Raw genomic sequence first — 27,602 nt, 5'->3', positions numbered from 1 at the left:
AGACAAAGAGTAGATCTTTCTCTGTTAAGTCCCTTTACTCTATCCTTGAGGCAAGAAGTGTAGAGCCATTCCTAACAAGTGTTGTGTTGAATCCGTGGGTTCCTCCAAAGGTAAGCTTTTTTGCTTGGGAGGCAACGTGGGGGAAAGTTTTGACTTTAGACCAACTACAAAGGAGGGGTTGGTCTTTTGCCAGTAGATGCTTCCTTGGTGATTCTCATGAAGAGTCAATTGATTACATCCTTTTGCATTGTGGAAAGGCAAGGGTGTTGTGGGAGCTCTTGTTTTCCTTGTTTGGGGTGTATTGGGTGATCCATTCTATAGGTAGAGAGACTCTCTTAGTATAGCATGACACTTTCGTTGGAAGAAATTGGAAAAAGGTTTGGAGAGCAGTGCCTTTATGTCTTTTCTGGACAATATGGAAATAGAGAGATAGAAGATCTTTCAAGAATGTGAAGCTTTCTATTCAAAGGCTGAAATTCTTATTTTTGTACAACTTGCTATCTAGGACCAATTTGTTTATAGAAAATACTTCTATGTCCTTTGTTGATTTTATTGATTGGTTGGGTTTGGATTGAGGGAGGAGGAAGTATTTTTTGTTTTCCATGTCCTTTTTAGTGGCCATTGTATACACTGTGTGTACTTTGGTGTGCCCTGTTTGGCGCTTTTATACAATTATCATTTTCATTTACTTATCCAAAAAAAAAAAAGAATAATAAAAAAATACATTTTTATAAAAATCAATTTTAGAATATTTTTCTAAAGTGGTCTTCAAAAACTTCACAGGAAAAGGTATACTTGTTCGAAAAATGTGGTAAGAACATTAAATAAAAATTTAGCACTTAAGGGTTAAAAATTGTTTCGTTCCTAATTCAATCTTACATATTGGGAGGATCTTTTAAAACATTGTGATAAGAACAAAATAAAACTAATTCTCATGTTCATTAATTTTATTATGATGTTTTCTATCCTCTCAAAATTTTATTATTTCTGAAAGTTTCAGCCATTTTTTTTGTTAAATTTACTTTTTTCTTCTCATCTTTATTGGTATAACTGTTGATATAAATATTTTGTTTGATATTTTTGTAAAATGGTAAAATCGAACCACTGATTTTTTGTCAACATCAACATTTTTATCCTTGCTTTCTTGTGGTCTTTTTCTGTTTAGGTTGATTATCCTTCTTTCTCTATGCTCTTTTATGATGTATACATTGTCATGTCCTTTTCTATCGAGGACTCCTTACTTAGTTAGTGTGGCTCTTTTGTTGGGAAGAAAAGAAAAAAAGCATGGAATGCAACCCCTTTGTGTTTATTTTGCTCCTTATGGAGGGAGAGAAATAGAAGAGCCTTTGAGGACATTGAACTAATGGACCAAGCTATTTTATGGTCCTTTTTGTACATGTTTTTGGAATGGGTCAAGGTTAATGTAGGCTTTAGCTCGTGGTCTTTACTTAATTTCATTGATTGGTTGGGGTGCAAGTAAGATGGCGGTTTTTGTGTTTTCCTTCTCTTTTTTTTTAGCCTTTTAGCCTTTTAGCCTTATATACATTGTGTATACTTTTAGGTGTATTTTTTTGCCTTTCTTATTACAATTGCATTTACTTATTAAAAAAAAAGGGTTGCGCCCTCTTTAATAACCACCTATTAATATATATTTCTATTTTCCATGAGAACCCAATTAAAAAAAAAAAAAAAATGAAATTAGGAATCTCTCTAAAAAATGGTATCTGACCAAGAAGAGATTGCAAAATAACCTTCTGTTGTGATCAAGCTATCATTAAAAAAAAAAAAAAAAAATCTTCCCTTGTGGTCAGCCAAAATGTTGGACTTAAGGCTCAATAACTTGTCCAAACTGCTGTCATTTTTTATTTGCAAAATGTAGATGCTTTGACAACTATGATCTAGTGTAGAGAAAGTTCGCATTGTGTGGTTGTTAAAGCAAAAATGCCTTCTTAACATTTTTTTTTTGATGAATAAACAACAATATATTAAAAATAAAGGACACATCAAGAAAGCGCCCCAAAGTACACATGAGGTATACAAAGGAGACTAAGGAACGCCTTAAAAAGAAACAGGGGAACAACAAAAAACAGCACCCCCTCAATCAGAACCCAACAAATCTACAAAATCAACAATAAAAGGGGGGCTAGAGACTAAAAACCCCTTAGCCCATGCCCACAAATTACAAAGGAAAAAAAATTTACATCCTTGAACTGAATGACCCTCATTTTCAAATGCTCTATTGTTTCTTTCCTTCCAAACTATCCAAAAAAGGCATAAGGGGGTTGCTAGCCACACTTTCTTCCCCTTCTTTCCTACACAAAACCCAAGCCACCCCAATAACGTCTCTCTAACTAAAGATGGAAACACCCACGACACCCCAAACAGGGAAAACAACAAGTTCCATAAGCTCCTTGCCAACTCGCAATGCAAGAGGATGTGATCAATAGACTCTTCCTCTAAAAGACACAAGTAAACATCTATTAGTCAAAGGCCACCCTCTCCTCTGAATCCGATCCAAGATTAAGACCTTTTTCCACGTAGCCTCCTAAGCAAAAAAAAACTCACCCTTGGCAGCATCCAAGAGTTCCAAATTACTCTTGTAGGAAAATGCCTTTGTCTTTCTGATTCCAAAGCCTTATAGAGAGACTTGACAGTAAATCTACCATCTTTTGACTTTGTCCAAATTACTTGATCTTCCGCATCACTACACACCCTCCTCTCTTGTAGTCTCAGGAGAAAACGCTTCACCTCAAACACCTCCCAATCATTGAGCCGCCTAGAAAACCGAGGAACCTACACTTCCCCTCTAGAGTGGTTCCACCCATCCTCCACCCAAACCTCCTTAGACAAGGAAATAGCAAATAAGGATGGAAAAGAAGTACGCAGAGGATCGTCTGCACACCACTTGTCTTTCCAAAATCTAACCCTCCTATCATTCCCCACAGAATAAATCATATTGCTGCCCATCACATCCTAATCTCTCCTAATGACTGTCCATAAACCAGCCCCAAAAATTCTTCTCACTTCACAAGACCGCCACATGCCTCTTCTTCCCCATACTTCCCACAGATAACTTGCCTTCACAAAGCCTCCCTCTCCACTACAAAACGCCAACTCTATTTGCAAAGGAGAGCCTTATTTAGCCACACCAATTTCCTTACACCCAAACCACCCTTTCGTTTATCTGAACAAACAATGGACCAATCGACTAAATGGGGCTTCCTCTCAAGGGCCCCACCTCTCCAAAGAAAATCCCTTTGAATCCGCTCCAACCTCAATCTCACTCTCTTTGGCATATAAAATAGGGACATACAATAGATGGATATACTGGACAGAGTGCTCCGGATCAAGGTGAGCCTCCCCCCTTATTAAGATACTCCTACACATTGTGATGTAGGACAACCCTAGGATGGTTGCCTACACTCAAGGGTAGGTGGGCTAGGGTTTTATTTTTAGGGTGTAAGGAGAGGAACAAGGAATAAACTTTATGGTAGAGAAAATTATAAGATAAGAAATAGAGAGAAAGAAAAAACAATGAAGAAAAGATGGAAAACCTTAGAGTCTCACTAAGGCCTTCTAGGAGTCTCACCTAGAAGAAAAATCAATGGAGTCTCACCATTGAGGGTTGCAACCTTGCAATAAAAGAAAGTATAATATTATTCGTCAAAATTCATCCCTTTGATTTACTTTGATTAGCCTATTTATAGGCTTCTCTAAGAAATCCAAAGTCTACTAGGACTCTAATAACCTATTCTACTAGGACTCTAATAACCTATCATGACTCAAATTCTAATTATATTATAACTCAACTAGCTAATCCTAATTAGACTCCAACAAATATTAATCCTAATTTAATTTCAAGTAATAATAATCCTACTTTAATTACAACTAATACTAATTCCCTTTCTTGATATATATCTTGAATATTTATCCTCATCACATTGTTGTAGTATCAATTTTATAATCAAGGCCTGAGTTTCCTCTTCTTTTCCAGAATCTATGCACCATGGGATAAATAAACAAATAAAAAATAAAACACATCTTATCTATCAGATAGAATGTGGAAAGGATGGCTGCCTATAACTTGAATATTGCATCACCTATTTTATATTTGTGAGGTGAAAGTACATTAAATTTTGAAATATTGAATGAGGGATACAGAGGAAGATCTTTGTAAGTTTCATTTTTTGTTTCTATGAAGGATTTTGGGGTTTTTGAAAGATAAAATGAATTGGCAAAAACCTATATATTCTCAACAAGGCCCTTCTTGCTAAATGGAATTGGCGGTTTGCTAATGAGAGAGAAGCTCTATGGAATCAAGTGATTAGAGGGAAATATGGAGAAGAGAAAGGGGGTTGGTCCACTCGGGAAGTGAGAGAGGCTCATGGCTTAGGGTTGTGGAAAGGGATAAGGATGGATTGGGAATTAGTGAGCAATAGGTTGGCCTTCATTGTTGGTAATGGAAGGAGGGTGAGGTTTTGGAGGGATAAGTGGTGTGGAGATTCTCCTTTGTGTTCGTCCTTCCCGTCTCTATTTGCTCTGACTGTTGAGAAGGAAGAAAGTGTGGTAGATGTTTGGGATTCCTTGGCGGAGGGGGGAAGGGGGGGTTGGAATCCATGCTTTCTAAGAGCTTTCAATGATTGGGAGGTAGAGGAAGCGTCAAGTTTCATGGAGCGGTTACATCGTCATAGAATTATTGAGGAGGTGGAGGACAGGGTATCTTGGAATGAAACTAAGAGTGGTAAATTCTCGGTTAACTCTCTATACTTGGCCCTTGAAGCGGGGGGTTCGGCTCGGTTTCCTTCAAGCCTTATTTGGAATGAGAATGTGCAGCCCAAAATGAGTTTTTTTGCATGGGAGGCTACGTGGGGCAAAGCACTAACTTTGGACAAGGTGCAGAAAAGAGGATGGGCTTTGGCAAATAGATGTTTTTTGTGTCTTGAGAATGAGGAGACCATAGACCATCTCCTTCTTCATTGTTCAAGAACAAAGGTTTTATGGGATCTTCTCTTCACTGTTTTTGGGGTTTCTTGGGTGTTGCCTTCTTCTGTTAAAGAAACACTTCTAAGCTGGCATGGTTCTTTTGTGGGCAAAAAGCGTAAGAAGGTGTGGAGAGCGGCTCCTCTGCACATTTTTTGGACGGTTTGGAAGGCGAGGAATTGCTTGGCTTTCAAGGATGATATATTGTCAATTCAAAGATTGAAATACTCTTTTATTCTTTCTCTTTGGGCTGAAACAAAATTGTTCATAGTTGATTGCCCTCTAACTATAGCTAATTTCATAGATTGGATGGGCTCTAATTAGGGTTGTATTTTGGGGCCTTGTGTTTCTTTTAGCATTTTCTTGAAGGAGGGTGTATAGGTTTGTAATTCTTGAGCCGCCTTCTTGGTGTCTCTTTCTTTCTTTAATAGAATCTCTTTTACTGATCAAAAAAAAAAAAAAAAAATGAACTGGCAAAAAGTGTTGCGATATAACAGGGGAGAGAGGGAATGAAGTCCCTGGCTACAGTGGCAATCGCCCTGTCCAAGGCTTTATCAGATAGCTTAACTTTTTTATGACTTAAATATGCCTTCTTTGTAGCTAGTGAGTCTTGACAATCTTATCAATATTTCTCAGAAGGTTTCACACTCAGTTTTGTTGCATTTCTAGTATCATGTATTTTGAGCTTTATTTATTTTCCATTTTTGAAGCTTCAGAAGCATTGACTATAAAAAATGTGTTCTAATACTATAATCTTTTCTTTACAGAAAGCGCATATTCAAACATTCCGATGACACCATATGAACTTCCTGATGGGCAGTAAGTTCCTTGCAATTTTACTAGCAAAGTCTACATTTAGGGTGCAATTTTAGATGGAACAACTGGAGAATTAAACCAAAGAAAGAACCTTGAATATTTTGTTTTTATTAGAGAAGTATGGTTTGGTTTTGGGTTGATGCTATTGAGAACTTGGAAAATTTGCTTCAGTTCTGGATTTAGGATTCAGTTTAACCAGCCCAACCCTGGACCATAACTTTATAGCTTACAATATTTGATGGGCAATTGAGTAACTATCATATATAAAAGGACACTGGGGTTGTTAAACACTTACAATTGGAAATGAAAAGAAAATTAGAAACAAAAAAGAATACAAAAACATCCTATTATGCTCCCTCCTTCTGCACTCAATGAATGTGAAGAAGGATCTTCTGCTAGTCAAGCCAACTTCTTCAGATCAACAAACATCGGTCTAATTATGTTCTCCTTAAATATCCATACTAGGCTCTTTAATCCCCTTGTTCTCCTTCCTAGTTCACCATGCTAAGCATGAAGGAGCTGCCTTCTGTGCGTCCCTTCTCCATTCAATAGGCATCCCATGACAACAAGCCAAGGCCTGCTTAAAAAGATGGAAGCACCCAATTCACTCTAGGAGGGCAAAGATCAAAGCCCATAAATCTCTGGTCATCATGCAATGCATAAGGATTCAATCAGCACTTTCTGTGTTTCTCTTACTCACGCAACACCATATTCAAGTGAACATCCCCCTTCTCTCCAACTGTTATATGGTTAAAATCTTTTCTAGACATCTTTCATGTAAAGAATTCCAACGTGGTGGGAGCCAAAGTTCCTGGATTTCTTTTGCTAGAAGTTGTTCTCACCCCTAGTATTCATGGCCCAGTAAAAAGATTTAACTGAAAGCTTATTACTCTACCTTATACAGTTGTTCTGTAAAGGAAATTGCTTCCCCCAAGTCACAGTTCTGAACCTCCCTAATCGAGCTCAAGTTATGATGACCCCACTTTGTTCTGTGCAGTAATGCAACCCTAACCTCTCTGTTTATCTACATCTTGAGCAAATCTGGAAACTTCACTTTCATTGTTCACTCAACATGCCAGAAAAGAACATGCTGACCATTCTCCACACTGAAGAATAAATGTAGAGATGACATTTCTCCCCAAAATTTCTTTAGATTGCTCTCATCCTTTGATGTTCCTTTTTACAACAAATCTCAGCAACCATTTACCTAATAAGGCCATATTTATCCCCTCCAGCCTCCCAATGCTCCATTCTTAGGCTTGTAAAACACCTTCCACTCAATAAAGTGTATGTGTTTTCTCTTTCCTCAAAGCACCTCAGTAAAAGTTCGTCAGAAGCTTCACAATCACTTCTCACACTAAGGACTAAGTCAAGAAGGGTTAGAAGAGATGAATTATTCAGCATGCTTCTAAGCAGTCATGGAGCCAGAAAATTAGTTTACAAGTCTATTGGAATTTTGTGTGTGAATCATAAGGGTCAAAATAGTTAAGCTTGGAGCAAAGCTTCAGTCTATAGGAGTAGAGTAGCCTTTGTGTGTATGTTTCTTTTAGCAATATATTAAGGTATAGGTCTTGTTTTGTATTTTGGGAATTTATCTACTTGCTCTATCTAACCAGAGTTTTGCATCTTGGGGAAGGATTCCTCATCCTTCACGTGTACTTTCAATTCCTTAACAATAAATTGTTGTTTCTGATAAAAAAAAAAAAAGGTTTACAAGTGGCAAGACGCAGAAATTTATTTCAAGGGGGCAAAAAAAGGTAAGATTGCTTTATGTAGCTTAATGGTTAAGGCAAAAATAGGGCAAAACCTTTTGGACAGGGTTTCAAATTCCCATAAAGCTTAATTGTCTAATATGTTCAGGGGCCCCCTGGGCTTGATGTGGCTTTGCCATTGCTTGTAAGCATGATTTTAACCAGAGTTACCATTTTCCCTTTCTCTGATATCGCCTTTTCCCCACATAACTAATCTCTTCTCTGTCCTCTCTACTACAGGGGTCCCAAACTCCTTCACCCTTGTGGGGAACCCCCAGAGGGAGCCCAAGGTAGATAAGTTCCTACCTTACAACCTAACATCATGGCCAATTCATCGGCATTCACCCCTCACTTATTAGATCACCTGCTATCCTGAAGTTGCTAAGGAAAATGCATCCATGCTATTTCAATTGATCAACGTTGGCCCTCGCCCATCCAAATAAAAAATGAAAAACAATCCCATAGCATCATCTGCCTTGGAGAAAATGAGAGTCCTCATTCCCATATCATATTGCCATATTGAAACCTTCCTCTACCCTTCATCAACATTTTTGGTTATCATCGTGCTCAAAGCCTCCATAACAATCATAAGCAGACACGAGAACAAAAAAACAAACCCTTGTTTAATAACTTAAAAAACTGAGTCATGTATCTTGACTGCTCAATGAGAGATGAATAGAATAGAAATTCCCCCTTTGACATTACCACACTTCCAGCATCTTTCTTGCTAACTACTACATTATCACCTTCTCAAGGGTCCCAGCTTTCACCTCATTACCAAGGCTCTTTTGGGCTAGGTTGATGGTTGCCCTTGGGCTGTGGTTGGTCCTTTACACATTGTCTATTATCAATTATTGTTGATCCTATTTTCTGATCAAAAAAAATTATTGTTGATCCTATTTCTGTGCATTAAGTTGTACCAAATAAAGTTAATATAATCAGAACAGATAAAGTTACTATTGATCCCATTGCTTTACAAATTAGCATATGTTAAATTGTTAATATAATCAGAACAAAAAACAATCTGAGCCAAATAAAGTTACATTAATTTGTTTTGGTTTGGCTCCTTGGGCAAGTTGGTTTTGTTCCAGGTTGAAATTTGAAGAATTGACCTGGGTTGGTCCAGCTCCATGCTATTGCTCAACCAACTGACCCAGGCAGAGTTGCATACCTAGTTTCTATGTAATAATTACATTACAATGTACTTAATCTGTTTTGCATATTGGAATTTCTTGGTTTAGTGTCCACTGTCCATTTAACTTTTGAGTACAATAATGTGGAATGTGGTGTTATTGTACCAAAACCTCATAATATCACCCAGGTTGAAAATCATTTTTTCTCTTTATACATGCTTATGTTATTTTCTCTTGCATTTTCATTCATTGTGAATAACACAGGACGATAGAAATTGGAGCTGACAGATTCAAGGTTCCTGATGTTCTGTTCAATCCATCTTTGGCTCAGGTGTTTGGCTCACAAATTTACTTTGGGCTATTTTTTTCTATTTCTTGAAACTTTCAGATATATCTCTGTTTATTCTGTTGCTAATGTTTTTTTTTTTCCTTAAGAGAAAATTGTATTTATGTAGTAAGACATGAGCTTTGGATTGTCCATCATGACATGTATTTGTTTTATCTTGAACATCTATCCGTGTAATCATCACTGCCCTCAGAATATAAATTTCCATAGTTTGTTAGGAGGACTATTTAGGTCATTCCTCCTGGTGACTAGTTAAATTTTCTTTTGAAAGGCAATGAAAAGTGCCTATAAAAAAGGAAGGCACATCCTAAGTACATTGGATGTGTTTGGATATCATCAAAGAAGGCAAAAGCTAAAAAACAACCTACAGCCCACTTAAACAACCTAAAAACTGTAGAAAAGATACAACATTACAATCCATCAAAGCCCTTGACTACAGGGACAGAGATTTGTAAAGACATGTTTCATTGTAGCCCCTGATTCCTCCATTTCCTCAAAACATCAACTATTCCACTCTTTCTAAATGGGCCAAAACAAGCATTTTGGGTGCTCAAGCCTCCACATCCTTTTCCAGCTTCTCCCAATAAAGATATCCAGCAAAAGCTCTCTAAGCAACTGAGGGAGCACCCATTTGATCCTGAAAAGAGAGAAATAATGCTTAGGACTATCGTTTTATGACACTGAAAAATTAACTGCCTTAAAATTCTGAAGTACCTGGTCTTTTAAAACTTGACCTTCTCTTTATGAGATTCTTCTAAATGACACAGGAGAAGGAATTGATCTTGGCATCTGCACTCCAGAATTATTGTTAGAGATATTCAAAATTCTGGAAGATGGTGTGGTCAATGTTACATTGGCTTAATTCCTAGTATCAATTTTGCCATTGTGAAATTCTTTGTTTCTCTGTTCAAATTTTGGGTTTGATCTTAGATATGGAGACTTCACTACTGATTAGTCATATTCATCTGAATTGATCTATAAAGTTACCTTTTATCCTTCTCTAGTTGTACTCTCTCTCTCTCTCTCTCTAGGGCTAGTTTTTTCTTATAAAAGAATAATTTAAGTATGCTTTCATGAAATATTTCTTAGTTATTATCTGAATCTCAGACAATTCCAAACATGGAGAGTTTTGCGGACATTGCTCCATCTGTTCGTGGTTTGCCACAAATGGTAAATTCCTTTTCTGTTTACAAATTTTTTCCTGCTGCAAATGATCTCTTATAATTGTTTGTTTTTATTTTTTTGATTGATTAATCTTTTTTAAATTTATGCAGGTTATAGAGAGCATTAATAAGTGCGATGTGGACATTCGAAGAGAACTGTTTAGTAGCATATTGGTAAAGTCATCATAGTCCCCCCTTTTAAGTTTTTGGTAGATCTTTTGCAAGTTTTTAAGCAGTTGCTTTAAAGATACTAATTATGTACTGCAGTGAGTTACCATAGTGAATTATATGGGTTCTAGTTTTATTGCTTATTTTCATTTTTATTGATTTTCTACATGGAATTCAATTAGGAGTTTTTCATTTGGTGAGCACATTTGGGACATAAGAAACTTATTGCTTTCTCAGTAGTTTGAGTTTTATGTGGTTGCTTATCAATTAGTCTTGTTTCATAAATCTGTTCTACCTGGCATATCTATTTTAGGGTCCATGTGGAATCCGTTTCAGCAAAATGAATGGAGGATATGAATGAATACAAGTTTGAGTTTGTTTCGAGTGTCTATCGTGGGGCCTGTTCCACAACACTAAAGCCATAGAGCAGTGAAGGAAAAGATGCACTGTCTCCCTGTCTGAGCAAAGAACGCAATGAACTTTGAAGAGCATAAAAAATTTGATTCTTATTTTAGGCATATTTCACCACTTTCCTTCGCTGAAAAATTTGAAGCTCTGAAAGCTGTCCTGCCTTAGGAAGTGTGACAGGGGATATAGAGATTTAGAAATAACTAACATAAAATCATTATATTCAACTATGTAGGCTTGCCGAAATGGGTGAGAGAGAGAGAGCGAGAGAAGGCGAGAGAGAGTGCGTAGGAGAGTGCGATGGTGATGAGGGGGAGGAGGGGCCGGCGTCGCGAAGCAGTCGGAAGGAGTGTAGTTTCACAGTGGAGTCAAAGGCATTTGAGATTATCGGAGAAGAGAGAAAAGGAAAAACCCAGGTTATCATTGTGGAGAAGAAGGGAGGGGTTTCGTCATGGGTGCGGTTGGGAGCGCACGGACTAGGGTTTTTCCTGGAAGGCCTGAATCTATGTATAATGGATGAGAAAGAAGTTAGATGGGGAAGGGAATGGAAGGAGCAGGGCCGACTGTACTCCATGTCGCGAGGAAAAAACGAAGCGGGGGGATTTATTCGGCTAGGGGTATCTGACCTAGAGAAGAAATGGTTCTGCGTCTTCATCCCGAGAGGCAAAAGGGATAAAAGGGGATGGGTGACCATGGCGGAGAAGCTTAACCAGTTGGTAGGCTCCTTTGGTAGTAGTTCAAAAATCCAGGTTGAAAAGGACACGGGTAAGATTGTTGGGGGTGTTCGTATGCATTAATAGCAAAACGAGCTCTGTCGGGTAATACAAACGCAATCACAGTGAAGGCGAAAAGGGAGGAATCAATGGATCTGCTCAAGAAATTGGAGTATTGTGTGGTGGCGAGTAGAATAGACAACTCAGGGGAAGATGATGACCTTGAGAAGGTGGGACAGCGTTGGGCGAAATCGTGGGAGCTTAAGGGTAGTTTAGGGCTGGCTCGGTTGGGTAAGGGAAGGGTTTTGCTGGACTTTGAAGACTTGGAAGAGGCCCGTCGTGTGGTATCCTCTGGAAATCGCAGGATGGATGGGATTCAGTTAGGGCTGGATTTTTGGAGTCCAAGGAGTGGATGTTGGACAGAGGAGGAAGAGCCAGGGGAAATTTGGGTGAGATTATTTGGACTCCCTGTTTCGCTTTGGAGTTCGGAGATCTTCAAGAAGGTGGGGGATGAATGTGGAGGCTTCATCACAGTCGACGACCAAACGAGAACGATGGGCGAGCTCCAGTGGGCTAGAATATTGGTGAAAGGGAGAGGCGTAGCTAGACCGAGTGTCCTAGAAGTTGAAGTGGAGGACGTGGTCTATGCTGTCTCGTTGTGGTGGGAATGTCGGCCGGTGATAAGGAGGAGTGGCAGACAAAGTGAAGGTCGTCACAGCAGTGAGGACAGGGGTAAGGAGATCTCACGTGCGGAGAAGCGAGTGAGAAAGGGGTGGGTGAGTGTGGGTCTCGAGACCCTGCAGCCGTCAAAAGATGGGACGGGTGGGCAGAGGAGTGGTTCGGGTCGGGTTTCTCAAAGCCCGACTTCCAGCTCTTGGGCTCTAAATGGTGCTTCGCATCTCTTAAGCCCATCTGTCAACCCAAAGCAGTTAAGAGGGGGTGAAGGGCCTGGGCTGAAGAGTGGTGTGTTGGGCGTGAAGCTGAAAGGCATGGCTGGTAGCCCAGAAGCTGGCCCGTCCCACAGATGTGATGAAGTGGGCTGCTCTTATGTAGGCCCAAAGTCACCAAAAGCCCAGTTGTCAAACAAAGGCCCTCAGTTAGTTATAAAACAAAGGGAAGGCCCAATTTCTTCAGCAGCCCAAGACCGAAATAGCCCTCAGAAGAAGGATTCTCTGCCGAAGGGACCAGCTCCAGGTAATCCTCATGTGCCAGAGCCTTTTGTTGCACGGGAGACCGAAGAGTTGAGGAAATTATATGGAGTGGCTGGGATTTCAGAGACGGATAAGGCGCTTAAAGAGGAGGCAATGAGGTATGGAATGGGATTGGGCTCTTGGGGGAAAAGGGATTTGGGGACCTCTCTTCTCAACTCTTTTAATTTTGATCGGACTCCCGGGGGGGAGTTTTTCGATCATTCTGGGGATTGGAATGAGGAGGATCGGGATGACAATACTATGTGGCTAACGGTGTATGAGGGCTGTAATGAAGGAAGAAGTGGAGGTAAGGAACTGGGAGCACAGATAAGTCACAGTAATAAGGGCAAGGGGATTTCTGGGATAGGAGATAGTTGTGATGCCCAAACAGAGAGAGGTGAGCAGGAGGACAAATGGGAGGAGAGTGGCTTGGTGAAATTCAGCCAATTCCTGGGCTTCTCCACGGAGGGGTTGGAGAAGGAAATTCTGAATTTCCTGACCAAAATCAGAAAAAGAAGAGAGAAAATCCATAGTAAAGAGCTACTGGACAAATCTAAATTTGAAAGGGAGTTAAAAAGATTGGAATGCTCCATTAATTATGAGGGAGGAATTAAACAGAAAGGCTCGGTACAGGGCAAAGGGCGTCATATTGTGATTGCCCAATGAAGTTGAAAATTCTGAGTTGGAATGTGAGGGGAGCAAATGATAGCTCTAAACGGAAAGTTATTAAGACGTTCATAAGGAACCAGAGGGTGGATGTAATTTGTATTCAGGAGACAAAAATCCAAGCTATGTCGGACAGCATTGCAAGAAGCTTAGGATCCGGAAGATTCCTAGCTTGGAAAGCTGTGAATGCGGAAGGGGCTTCAGGAGGAATTTTGATATGTTGGGATACAAGGACCTTGGATATGATAGATTGGGAAGAGGGTCAGTTCACGCTATCTTGCAGATTTCGGAATGTAGAGAATGGGGCTATATGGACTTTTACGGGAGTGTATGGTTTGTTTTCCAAAGTGGAAAGGGATGCTTTATGGGATGAGCTTGGGGCGATCAGAGGGCTGTGGGAAGACCCCTGGTGTATAGGGGGGGATTTTAATATTACTCTGTTTCCACGGGAAAGGAGCAGTCAGAGGGGAATAAATTCAGCAATGAGGAAATTTGCTGAAATTGTTGATGAGCTGGGGCTGGTGGACCTTCCCCTTCAGGGGGGTGATTTCACTTGGAGTGGGGGACTGAACAATCAGGCCTGGGCAAGATTGGACAGGTTCCTAGTATCCCCTTGTTGGATAGACCAATTCAATGGGATTAATCAGTGTAGGCTGCCCCGTCCGGTGTCCGATCACTTTCCAATTATGTTAGTGGGGGGGGGGGGGGGGGGGGGGGGGGATAAGACGGGGCCCAACCCCCTTCAGATTTGAAAATATGTGGCTGAAGGTAGAGGGCTTCAATGATCTAGTTCACAGCTGGTGGCAAGGAATTGAGGTTAGGGGCAGTCCTAGCTACAGATTGGCTACTAAGATGAAGGAAATCAAACAGAAATTGAAAGTCTGGAACAGAGAAGTTTTTGGGCAGCTGGAGAGCAACAAATCCTCAGCCTTGCAGCAGGTGGAATTCTGGGATAGGGAGGAGAGTGAAAGAATTCTGACTGTGGAGGAAATAGAGCTTAAGAATGAGGCAAAGGATAATTATAGAAAATGGGTGATAATGGAGGAAACGCATTGGAGACAGCTATCTAGGGAAATATGACTGAAGGAGGGGGATAGAAACACGGGTTTCTTTCACCGCATGGCAAGTGCTCACCGTAGACATAGCTCATTGGAGAGAATAAAGATCAATGGAGTGTGGCTGATGGAGGAGAAGGATATCAGGGAAGGAATTGCTAATGAGTTCCAAAGTTTGCTTTCAGAAGATACGGGGTGGAAGGCGGACATAGGGAATCTTCAACTTGACCAGATCAGTCCACTAGAGGCTGAGTACGTGGAGAGGCCCTTTACAGAAGATGAAATTCATGCGGCCTTGATGGAAATGAATGGGGATAAAGCCCCCGGTCCGGACGGCTTTACTATGGCATTTTGGCAAAGCTGTTGGGGGTTCATTAAAGAGGAGCTTCTAGAATTGTTCAAAGACTTCTATGATCACAGCTCTTTCCTTAAGAGCCTCAACAATACCTTCTTGGTACTGATCCCCAAGAAATGTGGGGCTGAGGATCTTAGAGATTTCAGACCTATAAGTCTCTTGGGGGGGCTTTACAAGCTGTTGGCTAAAGTGCTAGCTAATAGGCTGAAGAAAGTAGTAGGTAAGGTGGTTTCCATTTCTCAGAATGCCTTTGTGAGGGGAAGACAAATCCTTGATGCCTCTTTAATTGCAAATGAAGTGATAGACACGTGGCAGAAACAAAAAGGAAGGGGTATTATATGCAAATTGGATATAGAGAAAGCCTACGACAGCATCAATTGGAAGTTCTTGTTGAAGGTGTTACAAAAGATGGGCTTTGGGTCTAAGTGGGTGGGGTGGATGTGGAGTTGTATATCCTCAGCTAAATTCTCAGTGTTGGTCAATGGAGTGCCTGCAGGTTTCTTCCCTAGCTCTAAAGGTCTTAGACAAGGGGATCCTCTGTCTCCTTATCTTTTCATTATGGGGATGGAAGTGCTAGATGTTCTTATCAGGAGAGCTGTGGAGGGGGGGTTTTTATCAGGATGCAACATCAGGGGTGGAAGTGGTCCTCCAATGAACATTTCTCACTTGTTTTTTGCTGATGACACAATTATATTTTGTGAGGCTAGAAAGGATCACCTCACTCACTTAAGTTGGATTTTATTCTGGTTTGAGGCGGCTTCAGGGCTAAGGATTAATTTAGCCAAGAGTGAAATCATTCCAGTTGGAGAGGTGATGGAGATGGAGGAGCTGGCGGTTGAGCTTGGATGCAGGGTGGGGGCTTTACCATCTCAGTACTTGGGTCTCCCTCTAGGGGCTCCAAACAGAGCGCCTTATATATGGGATGGGGTGGAGGAGAGAGTTAGGAGGCGACTAGCTCTTTGGAAACGACAATATATTTCTAAAGGTGGAAGAGTCACCTTAATAAAAAGTACTTTGGCTAGCATGCCAATCTACCAAATGTCCCTGTTCAGAATGCCTAAGATAGTGGTTAGAAGGATTGAGAAACTACAAAGGGATTTTTTGTGGGGAGGGGGACATATGGAGGGAAAAATTCATTTGGTCAAATGGGGGGTGGTGTGTACAGACAAGGAAAAAGGTGGGCTAGGACTTAGAAAGCTAGCTTTGTTGAACAAAGCTTTGCTTGGCAAGTGGATATGGAGGTATGCTTGTGACAAAGATAATCTGTGGAGACAAGTGATCAAGGTGAAGTATGGGCAGGAGGGGCTTGATTGGAGGCCCAAAAAGGCAAATGGGGCGGTGGGAGTAGGGGTTTGGAAGGAGATTTGGAAAGAATCAGAGTGGTGTTGGGATAACATGACATTCCGAGTTGGGAAAGGCAACAGGATCAGATTTTGGACAGATGTGTGGTGTTCAGAAGCTCCATTGTCTCAGTGTTTCCCCCATCTCTTTGGTATGGCGGCGCAAAGGAATTCAACGGTTGAGGAAATGTGGGATCAGAATTTGGGTCAAGGAAATTGGAACTTTCACTTTGTGAGGGATTTCAATGATTGGGAGCTGGAGTTGGTGGGGGACTTTCTCCACACTTTGAGGGGTTTCAAACCTTCCTTGGAGGAAGACTCAGTTCTGTGGAGGAAAGGAAAGAGTGTTCAGTTCAGGGTAAAGGAAGCTTATAGTTTGTTGGCGGAGGCTGATAATATAGGTTTTCCTGCAAGAAGCATTTGGGTGGCAATGGTGCCAACTAAGGTTTGCTTTTTTGCCTGGGAGGCGACATGGGGGAAGGTGCTAACATTGGATAGGCTCCAAAGAAGAGGATTTCAACTGCCAAACCGTTGCTTTTTGTGTAGCTGTGAGGAAGAAAGTGTAAATCATATCCTTATACATTGTACAGTGGTTAGAGCATTATGGGAGATTATTTTTGGCTTAGTTGATGTAAAATGGGTTTTCCCAGAAACTGTAAAGGAGGTTTTAGCTAGTTGGAGGGGACCGTTTGTGGGAAAGAAAAGGAAAAAGATATGGGCTGCCATTCCGTTGTGTATTTTTTGGACGGTGTGGAAGGAGAGGAATAGATTAGCTTTTAGGGGGGGGTTTTTGAATGTTCAAAAGTTAAAGAATTTTTTTGTTTGTAATTTGTGGAGTTGGGCCAAATTGTATGTAGGAGAGGAGGCGTTCTCCCTTATAGGCTTCTTAGAGTGGATAGCTTCCACTTAGAGGGAGGTGATTCTTTTGTCTTTGTTTTTTGAGGCTTAAGTTGCCTTGTATACTTCCTGTATGCTTTGCGGCGTTTTGCCTTTTTAATGCATATCCTTACTTATCAAAAAAAAAAATATTCAACTATGTGTGCAGACTTCCCAGTATTTTCTTTGTAAGTTGAGTTGATTCATGGACGGCCTGATGAATTCTTTAAACTAATGCCTTGAACATCTGAACTTCTTGGATTATTTTGCTTCGAGTGACACTAATTATCTGATCTAGGAGTTATCTAGCAGGCTTTTCTCAGTTGGGCATCTATGTCTTTTTTGCTTTGTGAGTTGAAAAAAGAAAATTTGTTATCGTGACTATTGGAAACGTACTCTTAATTTCGTACAAGTCATGTGTTAAAGACTTTAAGCATGTCCTCCATTGCTTATTTTCCACTCTAGTGTAGGAAAGTATTACTGTTACAGTAGGGTTGCTTTTGTCTCTGCATGGTTGCAATTTTTCCTTTTTGAATGATGATGAATGAATTTGATTAGTAGGAAGGGTACATAGGGTAGGGGTTTCTTCTCAAAATTTTCTATTTTGAGAAGAAAAACAATCAAATTAAATATGATTTTTATGACCCTATAATCTCTGATGTTAGAGGAGCTGTAAACATTGTTAAGGCTCACTGGTAGGTCAAAAGATGAGGAATTTCAGAATCATCATTAAGCTTTCAAGAAATGAAAATTAGTGCACAGGTCAATGATACAATTGAGGGAAGCGAACCATAAATGGGGAGTCAATGTACAAAGGATCCATCCAGAACTTGACTTAATCACTGGCTTTAGTATTGAGTCTATGCACAACGAAAAGCTACCCTTTTTCATTTTTTTGCTTTCCAAGGCTCTGTGAGCTTTCCTTTCTGAAAATAGAATCCCAATCATTAGAATAGAGATCATATTAGTTCCCAATAACTGAATACAATAAACCATTGGATTATATTGCATATCTCCTCAACTAGGTTCCTTTCAAGGACAAGTTCCATATTGACAATGACCTTTCCACCTAAAACTTTAGGTTTTGACACTGCAGTTTAGTCCAGTAGTTTATTGATCCTTTTCTCATCCCTAATGAAATGTCTGTAGATATTTTCAAAGGTGCATTTTCAGGAGTGAGAATATTAAACAGGAGGTTAGGATAGAGAAGGGGAGAGAAGGGTGCTTTGTAAAGTAAGTCTCTTAGCAATGCTATGGGCAATTTGAAAGCATAGGATTTACCATGGAGTTTAGGCCATCGGGTCCATTCCATCTTTCTTTTGTTCTGACTTTATGATGGAATTTATTAACATTTTTTATTTTATTTTTGTACAGACTGCTCTCTTTTTTATATTAGCATGCCAGCCTTGGGTTCTAGTTCTAGTTCTAGATATTACTTTTTGTTAATTTTTGTGAACCCACATAGAACACATATATTCAGGGTTATTGAAAAACCTTATAATGCTGTTATATTTGGATGCTAACACCCGAGTTGCCTGTCTCCATGTTTGACATTTAGATATTTTCTGTCTCTTAAATTCTGGAAACATTTCATGGAAAATGGTTATATAACATTTTGAATTCAATCAAATTTGTAAGATGTCCTATGAAGGATCTAATTCTATTGGGTAACGTAGACAATTTTTTTTTCTTCAGTGCAACAATCAGAATTGGCCTATTTGCTCAACTTCATTTCTAAATCCATGACTGAAGTGATTTTGTGGTTAATTTATTTGATCAGTTTCTGTTATGATTGTGTTCCTTTTCTTGTGCTATATGCAGCTTGCTGGTGGTACAGCATCAATGCAACAATTGAAGGAACGCCTTGAGAAAGACTTGCTGGAGGTATAGGATATAACTTAACATTACCTATGAACTAAGTGTATTTCATTCAGAACTTATTTGAACCTTGTTTATGCCCTGTCCCAATGAGGGTCATTTGACAGAAGTATTAGTTGAGGCCATCCTTGTTTTGGATTGTTATCCTGATGAACTTGTCTGATTAAATAGTATGGTTTTATTATCAAAGATCTAGTGGTGTTTGTGTAACTTGTTTTCTGCAATTTTCAGTCAAATATTACAAGCCTCAAGAGATTATGAGATGATAAAAATAGGGAATATCTTAAACTTGAGTAATTAGAGGATCATATTATGATTCTACATGAAAAAACTATATGCACTAGAAATCCATGTTAATTTTCAAGATATCACTGCCAATCATGCATACATTTTGAACTGTTTGTCAACCTCATCTGATTGTCATTTAATTTGGAATTCAGTCAAGGAAAGAGTTCTCTGCTTAGTTCTTCAACTAATTGAAATGCTGGCTTTAAGTTTTTGTATTTGTTTTGTTTTGTTTTTTTAAATCTCTTTTGCATATTTTTTATTCTCAATGTGCAGGAGTCTCCGCAAACTGCTAGAGTCAAGGTATTGGCCAGTGGAAATTCAACAGAAAGGAGATTCAGGTAAGATTATCTTGCTCAACACCATGCTGAGAATCTTAACGCGGCGGTTATTTTAATTTATCTTGCAGAATAAAAGGCTGAAACTTTGTTTTCAGCTGCAGTTAAGCCCTTCAATTTTCTATCAGCTGCACATGTCTCTCTCTTTCTCTTTCTTCATTCCTGTGGTAATCTAGTGTTTTTATGCAGTGTTTGGATAGGAGGGAGCATATTAGCATCTCTTGGTTCATTCCAGCAAATGTGGTTCTCCAAGGCTGAGTAAGTTTCACCTCTGTGCTGTTAACTACACTGCAGTGTAGGGGCATAATCTCAACCTTCACTGTCTTGAGCTTATATTTTTCCAAATTTCTCATTCACTTGATCATTTTCTTAAATAAAAAAATTACTTATATGTTTTATGTATATGCAAATGACAGGTACGAGGAGCATGGGGCTTCTTACATTCAGCGGAAGTGCCCGTAAATGCTGTTATGCTCATCAGCGGATGAGTGGATCCCCTACAAATCCTAGGAACTAACTGGCTTCTGTTGATGAGCTACTGACAAGCTGTCCTTAATTTTATTAGGTTACATAGAACTTCCTGATCCTTGAAAAAGTTCGTAAACATTCTGAGGCCAATGTTATTATTGTATGTATGATGATTGCAGTGCTTTAGTCTTTATAATGTGGTAGTATGTAACCAACCATTCTTGCCTGTACCTTAAGTTGGTTAATTAATTCTGGTATGATATGTAACAGAACTTAGATTATTAAAAACAGATTGTGACTCTTTCGATGACGCAGATCATACTTGCCTTTTGCTATTGCTCGTCTCTTTTAGATAAATTTGAGGTCAAGTTGGAAGTCAGGAGGCTTCTGAGGGAAAATGTGGGAACAATCTGCAGAAAATCAAGTTGAATATCTTGTCTGTTGTACTAATATAATTTGGATCTTTTTGGTGATTACTTTATTAATTTCTTTATGGGAAGTACTGAAATATGAGAGATATATTGGGTTTTTTTTTAAATTCTTCACAAGGGGAAAAAGAGGTTATGGAACCCAAGGAAGAACTGGGAAGTTTTGCTGATCGAGATTTTAAATATACCAGTCACCACTGTTTCGCTCGTTTTCTGACATAAATTTATGTAGTTTTGTTTTTCAAAACAAAGGATAATTTTAACTTAAAAATTAAATTTGATAATTTTTCATCGAAAATGGCTTTTTAAAATTAAGTTGTTTTTGAAGTATTTTTAAGCCGTTTTTTTATTTTTATTTTTGTACTTTAAAAGTCGTTTTTGAAGAATAATTTTTTTAGCATTATTTAGTGCATTATTGTGTTAGTTTGTACAGTATTTTGAGAATAATTGAAAATATTATAATCAGTTTAAATATAGTATATGTAAATGCAACGTACGCTTCTAAGAAAAATAAATTGAAAAAAAAAAGTTCAAAATGACTATTTTTCGTATTTAACACTATTTTTTCATATTTAAATTCCAAAATGAAAAAATGTTTTAAAATAAATTGTTTTAATAATTTTTTTAGAAAATGTTACCAAACAAACCATATATCCATTCACTCATCTTCCTAAGAAGCCATTTTCCTTAGAATTCCCTTCCCTCGTTCTCTCCAATTTTATCCTTAAATTTACAATAAATAATTTAACAGAATCGTCCATGTTGATTCATCTCCCTGGACTAATAATACCTCCAACATACCCAAATGAAAAAGAGCCACCTGCCTCTTAAGCCTCTAACAACCCTCCACAGTATATAACACACCTGCACTCCCAGACGAAATATCATTCTTTCACAGAAACAAAGTTGGAGTTTTTCAGAATGGGGTGTGGTCACTTAGCATGCTTTCATGGGGACCTAGCTCATATACATGCAGGAGGGGACAGGGTTTGATTCCCCGCCTCCCCACGTTTTTGTGATGTTGGGATGCTGAGTATAACGAAGTTGGTCTACCTTAAGGGTGTGCTTGCAAGAACAAGGAATGGAAACCTGAGTAAGAAATCAAAATCCTAGTAAGAGTAGGAGTGGATATCCATATTAATAAATTTTTTATTTCTATTCTCATTCTAAAGAATGATCCAAACACATCCTCCTCTTCTAATCCAATATTGCAAATATGATCTAAGAGCATAAAGATGCCACTTTCGAGAATTTGATATCTATTTAGGGGGAAACAATGCTTGAAGAGTTTAGCTGAATGGTGTTCTAACAGCAGATGCATATTCATCACCGTTCAATGGTGATATCCATGTGAACAACAGGACTCGCTATAGTAATCTGTCTCGACTCAGAAAACATAGTAACCAAGATTCATACAAATATGGACAGTTTCATTTTATGTACATACAAGTAGATTTCTATTAATGATATGATTGATATGTACCTTAGCATATAGCATAATCCGTGACTCTTTTTTAGTGGTTTCTTTTTTTGTGGGAATATGACTAGTATTTAACACCCGCCGCTTGCAGGCTCAATCGAACTTAGAAGACCATTTCCCCTCAGCTGCATGCAGTGCTCCTCTGCATCGACTTGAGCACAAATGATAACCACGGACATGCCATTATGGTGTGCCTCTTGCATGATATTAACCGCATTGTCAAGTGTCATTCCAGGGATAACCTTCATCAGCACTTGAACAACATACTCCCGCTTATTGTAGTTGTCGTTATGCAGCAGTACTCGATAAGGTGGGGACATTTTCCTTGATTTCCTGCAAATCCAAACAATCAATTTAGTGAAATCTTGTGTTCTAATTAAGTTTCATCAGTCAGATTCCAATTCATGATAGATATGAAATTCCATGAGAAGAGGATAAGGTTTCAGTAATGACTCTCTAGCCCAGCTATTGGCTCCTGAGTTAGCCAATTACAAACACAAAATCTAAACCCCTTGAACTATTGGCTTCCTAGTTGGCCAATTACAAAGAAAGAATTTACACCCCTTGCAAGGTCAAGGATTCCATGACTCCACCAGTCAAATCTTTAACACCCTTTAGAATCCATTTGACAGTGTTTTTTAAAAACAATTCTAGCCTAAAAAGTGTTTTTGAAGAAAAAGTAAAGTGTTTTGACAAAATTTAGAAAATACTTTTGAAAACTTGAAAAATCACTTGTAGTATTTCTTGGAAAAACACTTGATAAACAATTCTTCCAAAAATCCTTCTAGAGAGAATGCTTCCACTAAAAGCACTTCCACACTCTTGCTCCCCTAGAGGCTTAGAGAAGATTATGGTCGAGTACCCCTCCTTTATGATCTCTCTATCTTCCCCAAAAAAGGGAAACCTCGTTTGAGACTTTCTAAAAGCTTAAGAATCTCAATCTCAATAGATAAAGAATGCCTCAACAAGCCTAATCCCTATCATCTTTGATTGTACCACCAATATCTAATGGCTCATCTCGCCAAATGAGCATCCATCAAAATCAAACTTAAAGATCCAAAAAGGTGGGAGTCCATGTAATTCTAAATGAAATTCCACTCTGATACGGTAGAAAAAACAATACTAATAGGAAGACCTGAAAATGCTTTGGTAGCTGGAATCCAAAGAGAATCCAGATAGCCAATAGTTTCCCACATCATTAATGCTTCTCCTTTTATCCTAAAAAATCCTAGTACCCCTTCCGTTATGAATGGCTAACACAACATAATAATTCAACAAAACATCACCCATAAGACTCCTTTCAAGCTGTAGAAAGAGAGACTCAACACATCAGGGCTGCCCCTCATTGCAGCCCGCATAAGAGAACACAACAACAACACAACGATGAAGATAGGTGGTCCACTCTCTCACCACACTCCATGAAAAGGATGTACCTAAAAGCCTTAGAAGGGTTTGCTGAACTGAAGCAAGTCACTGTTATTCACTTTCTTGTTAAACACTTACTCTAAAAACCCTATGTGACAGACTTAGTGTTTCCTAAGCTCACATGGGACACTTAGACAAGTTAAACTACTTGGCATTGCTAAGTCATCCTTTCCCCAATCTTTGCTCATGATTCTAAGCAAAACTACTTGATTAGAAAGCTAGGATGCACACAGGAAGCAATATTTGAGGAATGTAAGCTTCTATTGTACTAAAATACTTTACAAGACTTTTGGTTTGTATGTTACACATGTACACCATTGCAATCTTGCTTCTTTTTTTTATTTTTATTCTTTCACCTCAATAAAGTTTTTGCACATAAAAATGCATCATTTGTTAAAACTTGAAATTACAGCAGTAGAATTTTATTTCTCTTTGAGGATTAAACAAAATTTAATGTTAAAGTGAGGGAATTTCTTTCAATCTTTTGCAAACATCATGGCTTGGTCTAGAAAAACAAAATGAAAAAATCATATTTTTTTTAAACATATAAATATATTCTTAATTTGAGAATCACCATACACTTCAAAAATTAATATAAAAGAGATAGTATGGAACAAATAATTTTGATTGCACAACATAATATGTGGAATCTGTGGCATGTATGTGACTAATCAATGAACAATCTAACATGTGCATACTGTTTTTATGTTCTTAATACTCTTACAACATATAACACTGCAATTTCTATTGAAACTAGTAAATTAAGAGTTCTTAAAGCCAAATAATTATTATCATTGTATAGAAGAACTTCAAATCCAGGTTTCCTTCCATCAAGCAAGCTATATATCTAATAATATTTTCAATCAATTAATCATAAAACCATAACTTAATACATACTTTTACACTGTCTTTATATATTTAATGAAGGTTAGTATTTAATTATGCTGAATTTTCTGTATTCAATATGTGCAACGAAGACCAATGACAACACCATTAAAGTGGAATAATTTGAGTGGAGTTGGAGTTGCTACAAGTGAAAAACAACTTGGTTTATTCTGATAAAAAAAAAAAAAAAACTTAGCTTAAGGTTGTGATAAAAGATAATGATGACCTGTGATTTAAAATAAGGATTTTCTAGATAGTTTTAACAACAAAAACAAATTCATACAGTAAATCCTCAATAATTGAGTTAAGGGTTCATTGAGTTGGGACAAATAGTTATATTTACAGTTTACACCATAGTTGTTAAAAACTTACGATACACAATATAATACAATGATACGATCTTTAGCAAATAGGTATTACTTTTGCCATTTGCATGAAGAATCCACAGATCACTTGCTAATCCACTATGAAAAAACAAGGGTTTTATAAGAGCTGCTTTTTGTTCTAGGGTTTCTTGGGTGCTTCTCTTGTCGGTTAGAGAGACATTGTTAAGGTGATATGGTTCTTTTTTGGGCAAGAAGTGCAAGAAGATTTGGAGTGCAAGCCCCTTATGCATATTCTAGATGGTTTGAAAGGCAAAGAACAGAATTGCTTTCGATGACGACGTGTTTTCAATCCAAAAGCTAAGAAGTATTTTTGTTTGCTTTCTTTGGTCAGACACTAAGTTGTTTATAGATGATTGTCTTTCGACTTTAGTGAGTTTCTTTGATTGGTTTAGCACTTATTGAGGCTCTAATTCTTTTGGTAAAAAATTTTCCCAGTTGAGCCTTGGAGGTGGAGGGAGGTTTGTTCCTTGTATCCTTTAGGTTGCTCTTTTGATAGCTCTTTTTAATATAATTTAATTCTTTATCTATCAAAAAAATAATATAATATACTTCTTTTTTCTTTTAATATATTCCTTTGTCGTTTCCTATAAAAAAAAAATTAATATAATACAATGATACGATATATTTTTATAAAAATCAATACATATTACAATCCATATTATATCTTACATATACAATACATAATATGATACAAGATATAATGATACCATAATACATACACCTTGAAAAATCAAAGTCAAAAGTTTTTTTCTTTAAATCACTATTATATTAATTGTTAAAAATATATAGTAAGGTTAGAAATTGATCATAAAGGGGAGAAAGAGATAAAATAATCCTATATGAGAAGTTACTTTCTTATTGTCAAAGGTCATGTTAGAAGTTAAGTAAATTTATTCTTATAATGAATACTGAAGAATATATATTTGAGTAATTTATATTTTGACATTAAAAATGTTGGTAATTGATGAATAAAAACTTTTACTGATATATTAGTTTTGAGAATATAAAAAGTTGAAATTTTACATATATATATCAACAACACATATAAGTCATATGCTTAGTAAATTTTAGAACTAAAAATTATATCTAAAAACTAAAAACTAAAAACATTGTTTTTGTGAATTTTGCGATGAACTTATACATTAACTCATATTTTATTAAATTGAACTTTTCAAAACTCTACTATTCAATGTTATCAAAATATATGATAAGAGTTTACAATCTTTAAATCCCACTATCTTCATTAAAATTTGTTATATATTATTCTATAGTAGTTCATACTTCCAATGTAAATGTACATGTATGCATTTTTTATTTATTTAATTTTTCACCATATAAAAAAGTTATGATGCACGATACAAAAAATAGAAAAAGATACACAACATGTTTTACAAGTTAACAACTATAGTTTACACTAACATTACTTGTCAGGTTTCTACTAGATGCAAAGAGTTTTATATAATGTTTCACAAGTTAGTACATCTCAAAGCCTTCTCTTCTATTCCACATTGGTGCCATACACAATGTATGGGCGGACAGCATCCTTAATTCACCTCATTGGTAGCTAAAACAAGATATTTTCTGTTTCTGAAAATAAAAGAGATGAAAATGGCACCAAAAAAAAAATGTTGGGTAGCATGTTGTCAAAAATGTTTTCAAAAACATGTCCTGAAAATTGAACTCAAACATTGCACTTTAACTTCTGCAAAAGGGAAACACTTTAACAGTTGAAAACAATCTAGAATTGAACATGTTAACCATTTTCATTTCAGCAACCGAACAGGCTAGAGCATTTCCAAATTTTTTAAAAACATTTGCACCAATATATCTTTTATAATTTTTTTCCTCCTAAAATAGAAAAGCATGTACTTTAATAATTTATCGTTATAGATAGAAACTTGTAGTAATCTTGCACAGAGATTCACATGGTTTTACCTCAGGTCAAATTCTGACTCCCGATTAGGCATTATTCTCTCTATTGTTGGCCTCTCCAACACCCCGCTTCCTTTTCCAGGTGCTGCAGCAGAGACTGTCATTAACATGGTTCGGTGCGTCCATTGTTTAGAAAGAGAATGCTTATCCCCTGGAATACACGTTATGTCATCGAAACATTAGAATCTTTAAGAAAACAACGCTTCAAAAATTTCAAGAATTTATCCCCTGGAATACACGTTATGTCATCGAAACATTAGAATCTTTAAGAAAACAACGCTTCAAAAAATTCAAGAATTCCATAGCAGCAATAAGCCTCTGTTTAAATCTCGGAAAAAGATAGTGAAAGGAGCAAGAAAAAGAATTCTGTCTTATAGGAAAAGAAAAAAATATTGACAAGAATTAAAGAAAAATTCATCCGCTTTGAAACTCCTCCTCTTCTTTTTCTTTTTCTTTTTCTTTCTTTCCTTTTTTTTTTTTTTTTTTTACTTCAGAAGCTAGAAAAATTAAGAAAGCAGGGAAAGGGAAAAGACTTATTAAGGTCAAACTGGAAAGTTCTATTCCGTCCATATTTTCTTTCCTTTCCTTTTTTCACTTTCCTGAGAACCAATCACACTCCAAATCTCAAACTGGAACCAAAAAAAAAGGAAAATTCTGCGTTTGCAAATGGAGAGTTTGATCTAGCAATGGTAAAAATGCATATGCAAAAGGTCATGAGTGGTAATGATCCAGTTTTGAAAATACATAAATAATCGGAATTGCATGAATGCAACAGGATGCGACCAAATAAGATGATTTCATTTTCTTCATTCTCGAAGTACATGTAGAATCCATTCGATTTGAAACTCGAAATTACTTCGTAGAATTGAGAGTAGAGAGAGAGAGAGTACCAGATTTAGAGGTGAAGAAGTGATTGGGGGAAAGAGGAACGCGACCGCAAATGGCAGTCTCCATAGCCTCCTCTGCTCTCTCTCGCTCTCTCTGTCTCACTTTCTCTCTCTACACCACACACACTTTCTCTCACTCCCACCACTCTTCTTCTGTTTTCTTCCCTGTTCCTGTCCTCTTCTTGGCCAGCAAAGATCAGAAATCACTATTTATTTATATTCATATAAATTGAAAGGCCTAAATGAGTAA

General features: G+C 37.7%; 2 protein-coding genes across 2 annotated transcripts in view; one reads left to right on the top strand and one right to left on the bottom strand.

Annotated features, from left to right (window-relative positions):
- The window catches only part of LOC117904293 (actin-related protein 4), a 45,765-nt gene extending 25,501 nt beyond the window's left edge, over positions 1-20,264 (top strand). Inside the window, exons 13-20 of the mRNA XM_034816819.1 lie at positions 5,748-5,799; positions 8,945-9,011; positions 10,134-10,196; positions 10,301-10,363; positions 18,782-18,844; positions 19,400-19,464; positions 19,651-19,719; positions 19,878-20,264. Of these exons, the coding sequence (XP_034672710.1) occupies positions 5,748-5,799; positions 8,945-9,011; positions 10,134-10,196; positions 10,301-10,363; positions 18,782-18,844; positions 19,400-19,464; positions 19,651-19,719; positions 19,878-19,923 (488 nt within the window). The 3' untranslated portion in view covers positions 19,924-20,264. The remainder of the gene's footprint in view (positions 1-5,747; positions 5,800-8,944; positions 9,012-10,133; positions 10,197-10,300; positions 10,364-18,781; positions 18,845-19,399; positions 19,465-19,650; positions 19,720-19,877) is intronic.
- Positions 20,265-21,579: 1,315 nt separating this feature from the next.
- LOC117934512 (ATP-dependent Clp protease adapter protein CLPS1, chloroplastic-like) lies at positions 21,580-27,513 on the bottom strand. Its single transcript, XM_034856229.1, has 3 exons — positions 27,356-27,513; positions 26,469-26,616; positions 21,580-22,170 (listed from the first exon to the last, which is right to left on the bottom strand). Exons 1-3 carry the CDS (start codon positions 27,417-27,419, stop codon positions 21,909-21,911), a joined length of 474 nt encoding a protein of 157 aa, XP_034712120.1. The 5' UTR covers positions 27,420-27,513; the 3' UTR covers positions 21,580-21,908.
- Positions 27,514-27,602: the final 89 nt, after the last annotated feature.

This window comes from Vitis riparia, chromosome 17, assembly GCF_004353265.1.
Source record: "Vitis riparia cultivar Riparia Gloire de Montpellier isolate 1030 chromosome 17, EGFV_Vit.rip_1.0, whole genome shotgun sequence".
Lineage (NCBI taxonomy): Eukaryota > Viridiplantae > Streptophyta > Magnoliopsida > Vitales > Vitaceae > Vitis > Vitis riparia.
The sequence above is the reverse complement of the archived record's forward strand: the minus strand, read 5'-3'. Positions and strand labels throughout refer to the sequence as shown.

Excerpts from the sequence above, each read along its gene's own strand:
- LOC117934512 (XM_034856229.1), bottom strand. The coding sequence starts at position 27,419 with ATGGAGACTGCCATTTGCGGTCGCGTTCCTCTTTCCCCCAATCACTTC. Across the intron at positions 26,617-27,355 it reads CTTCTTCACCTCTAAATCTG|GGGATAAGCATTCTCTTTCT; the intron begins GTACTCTCTCTC and ends CGTGTATTCCAG. Across the intron at positions 22,171-26,468 it reads GAGTCAGAATTTGACCTGAG|GAAATCAAGGAAAATGTCCC; the intron begins GTAAAACCATGT and ends TTGGATTTGCAG.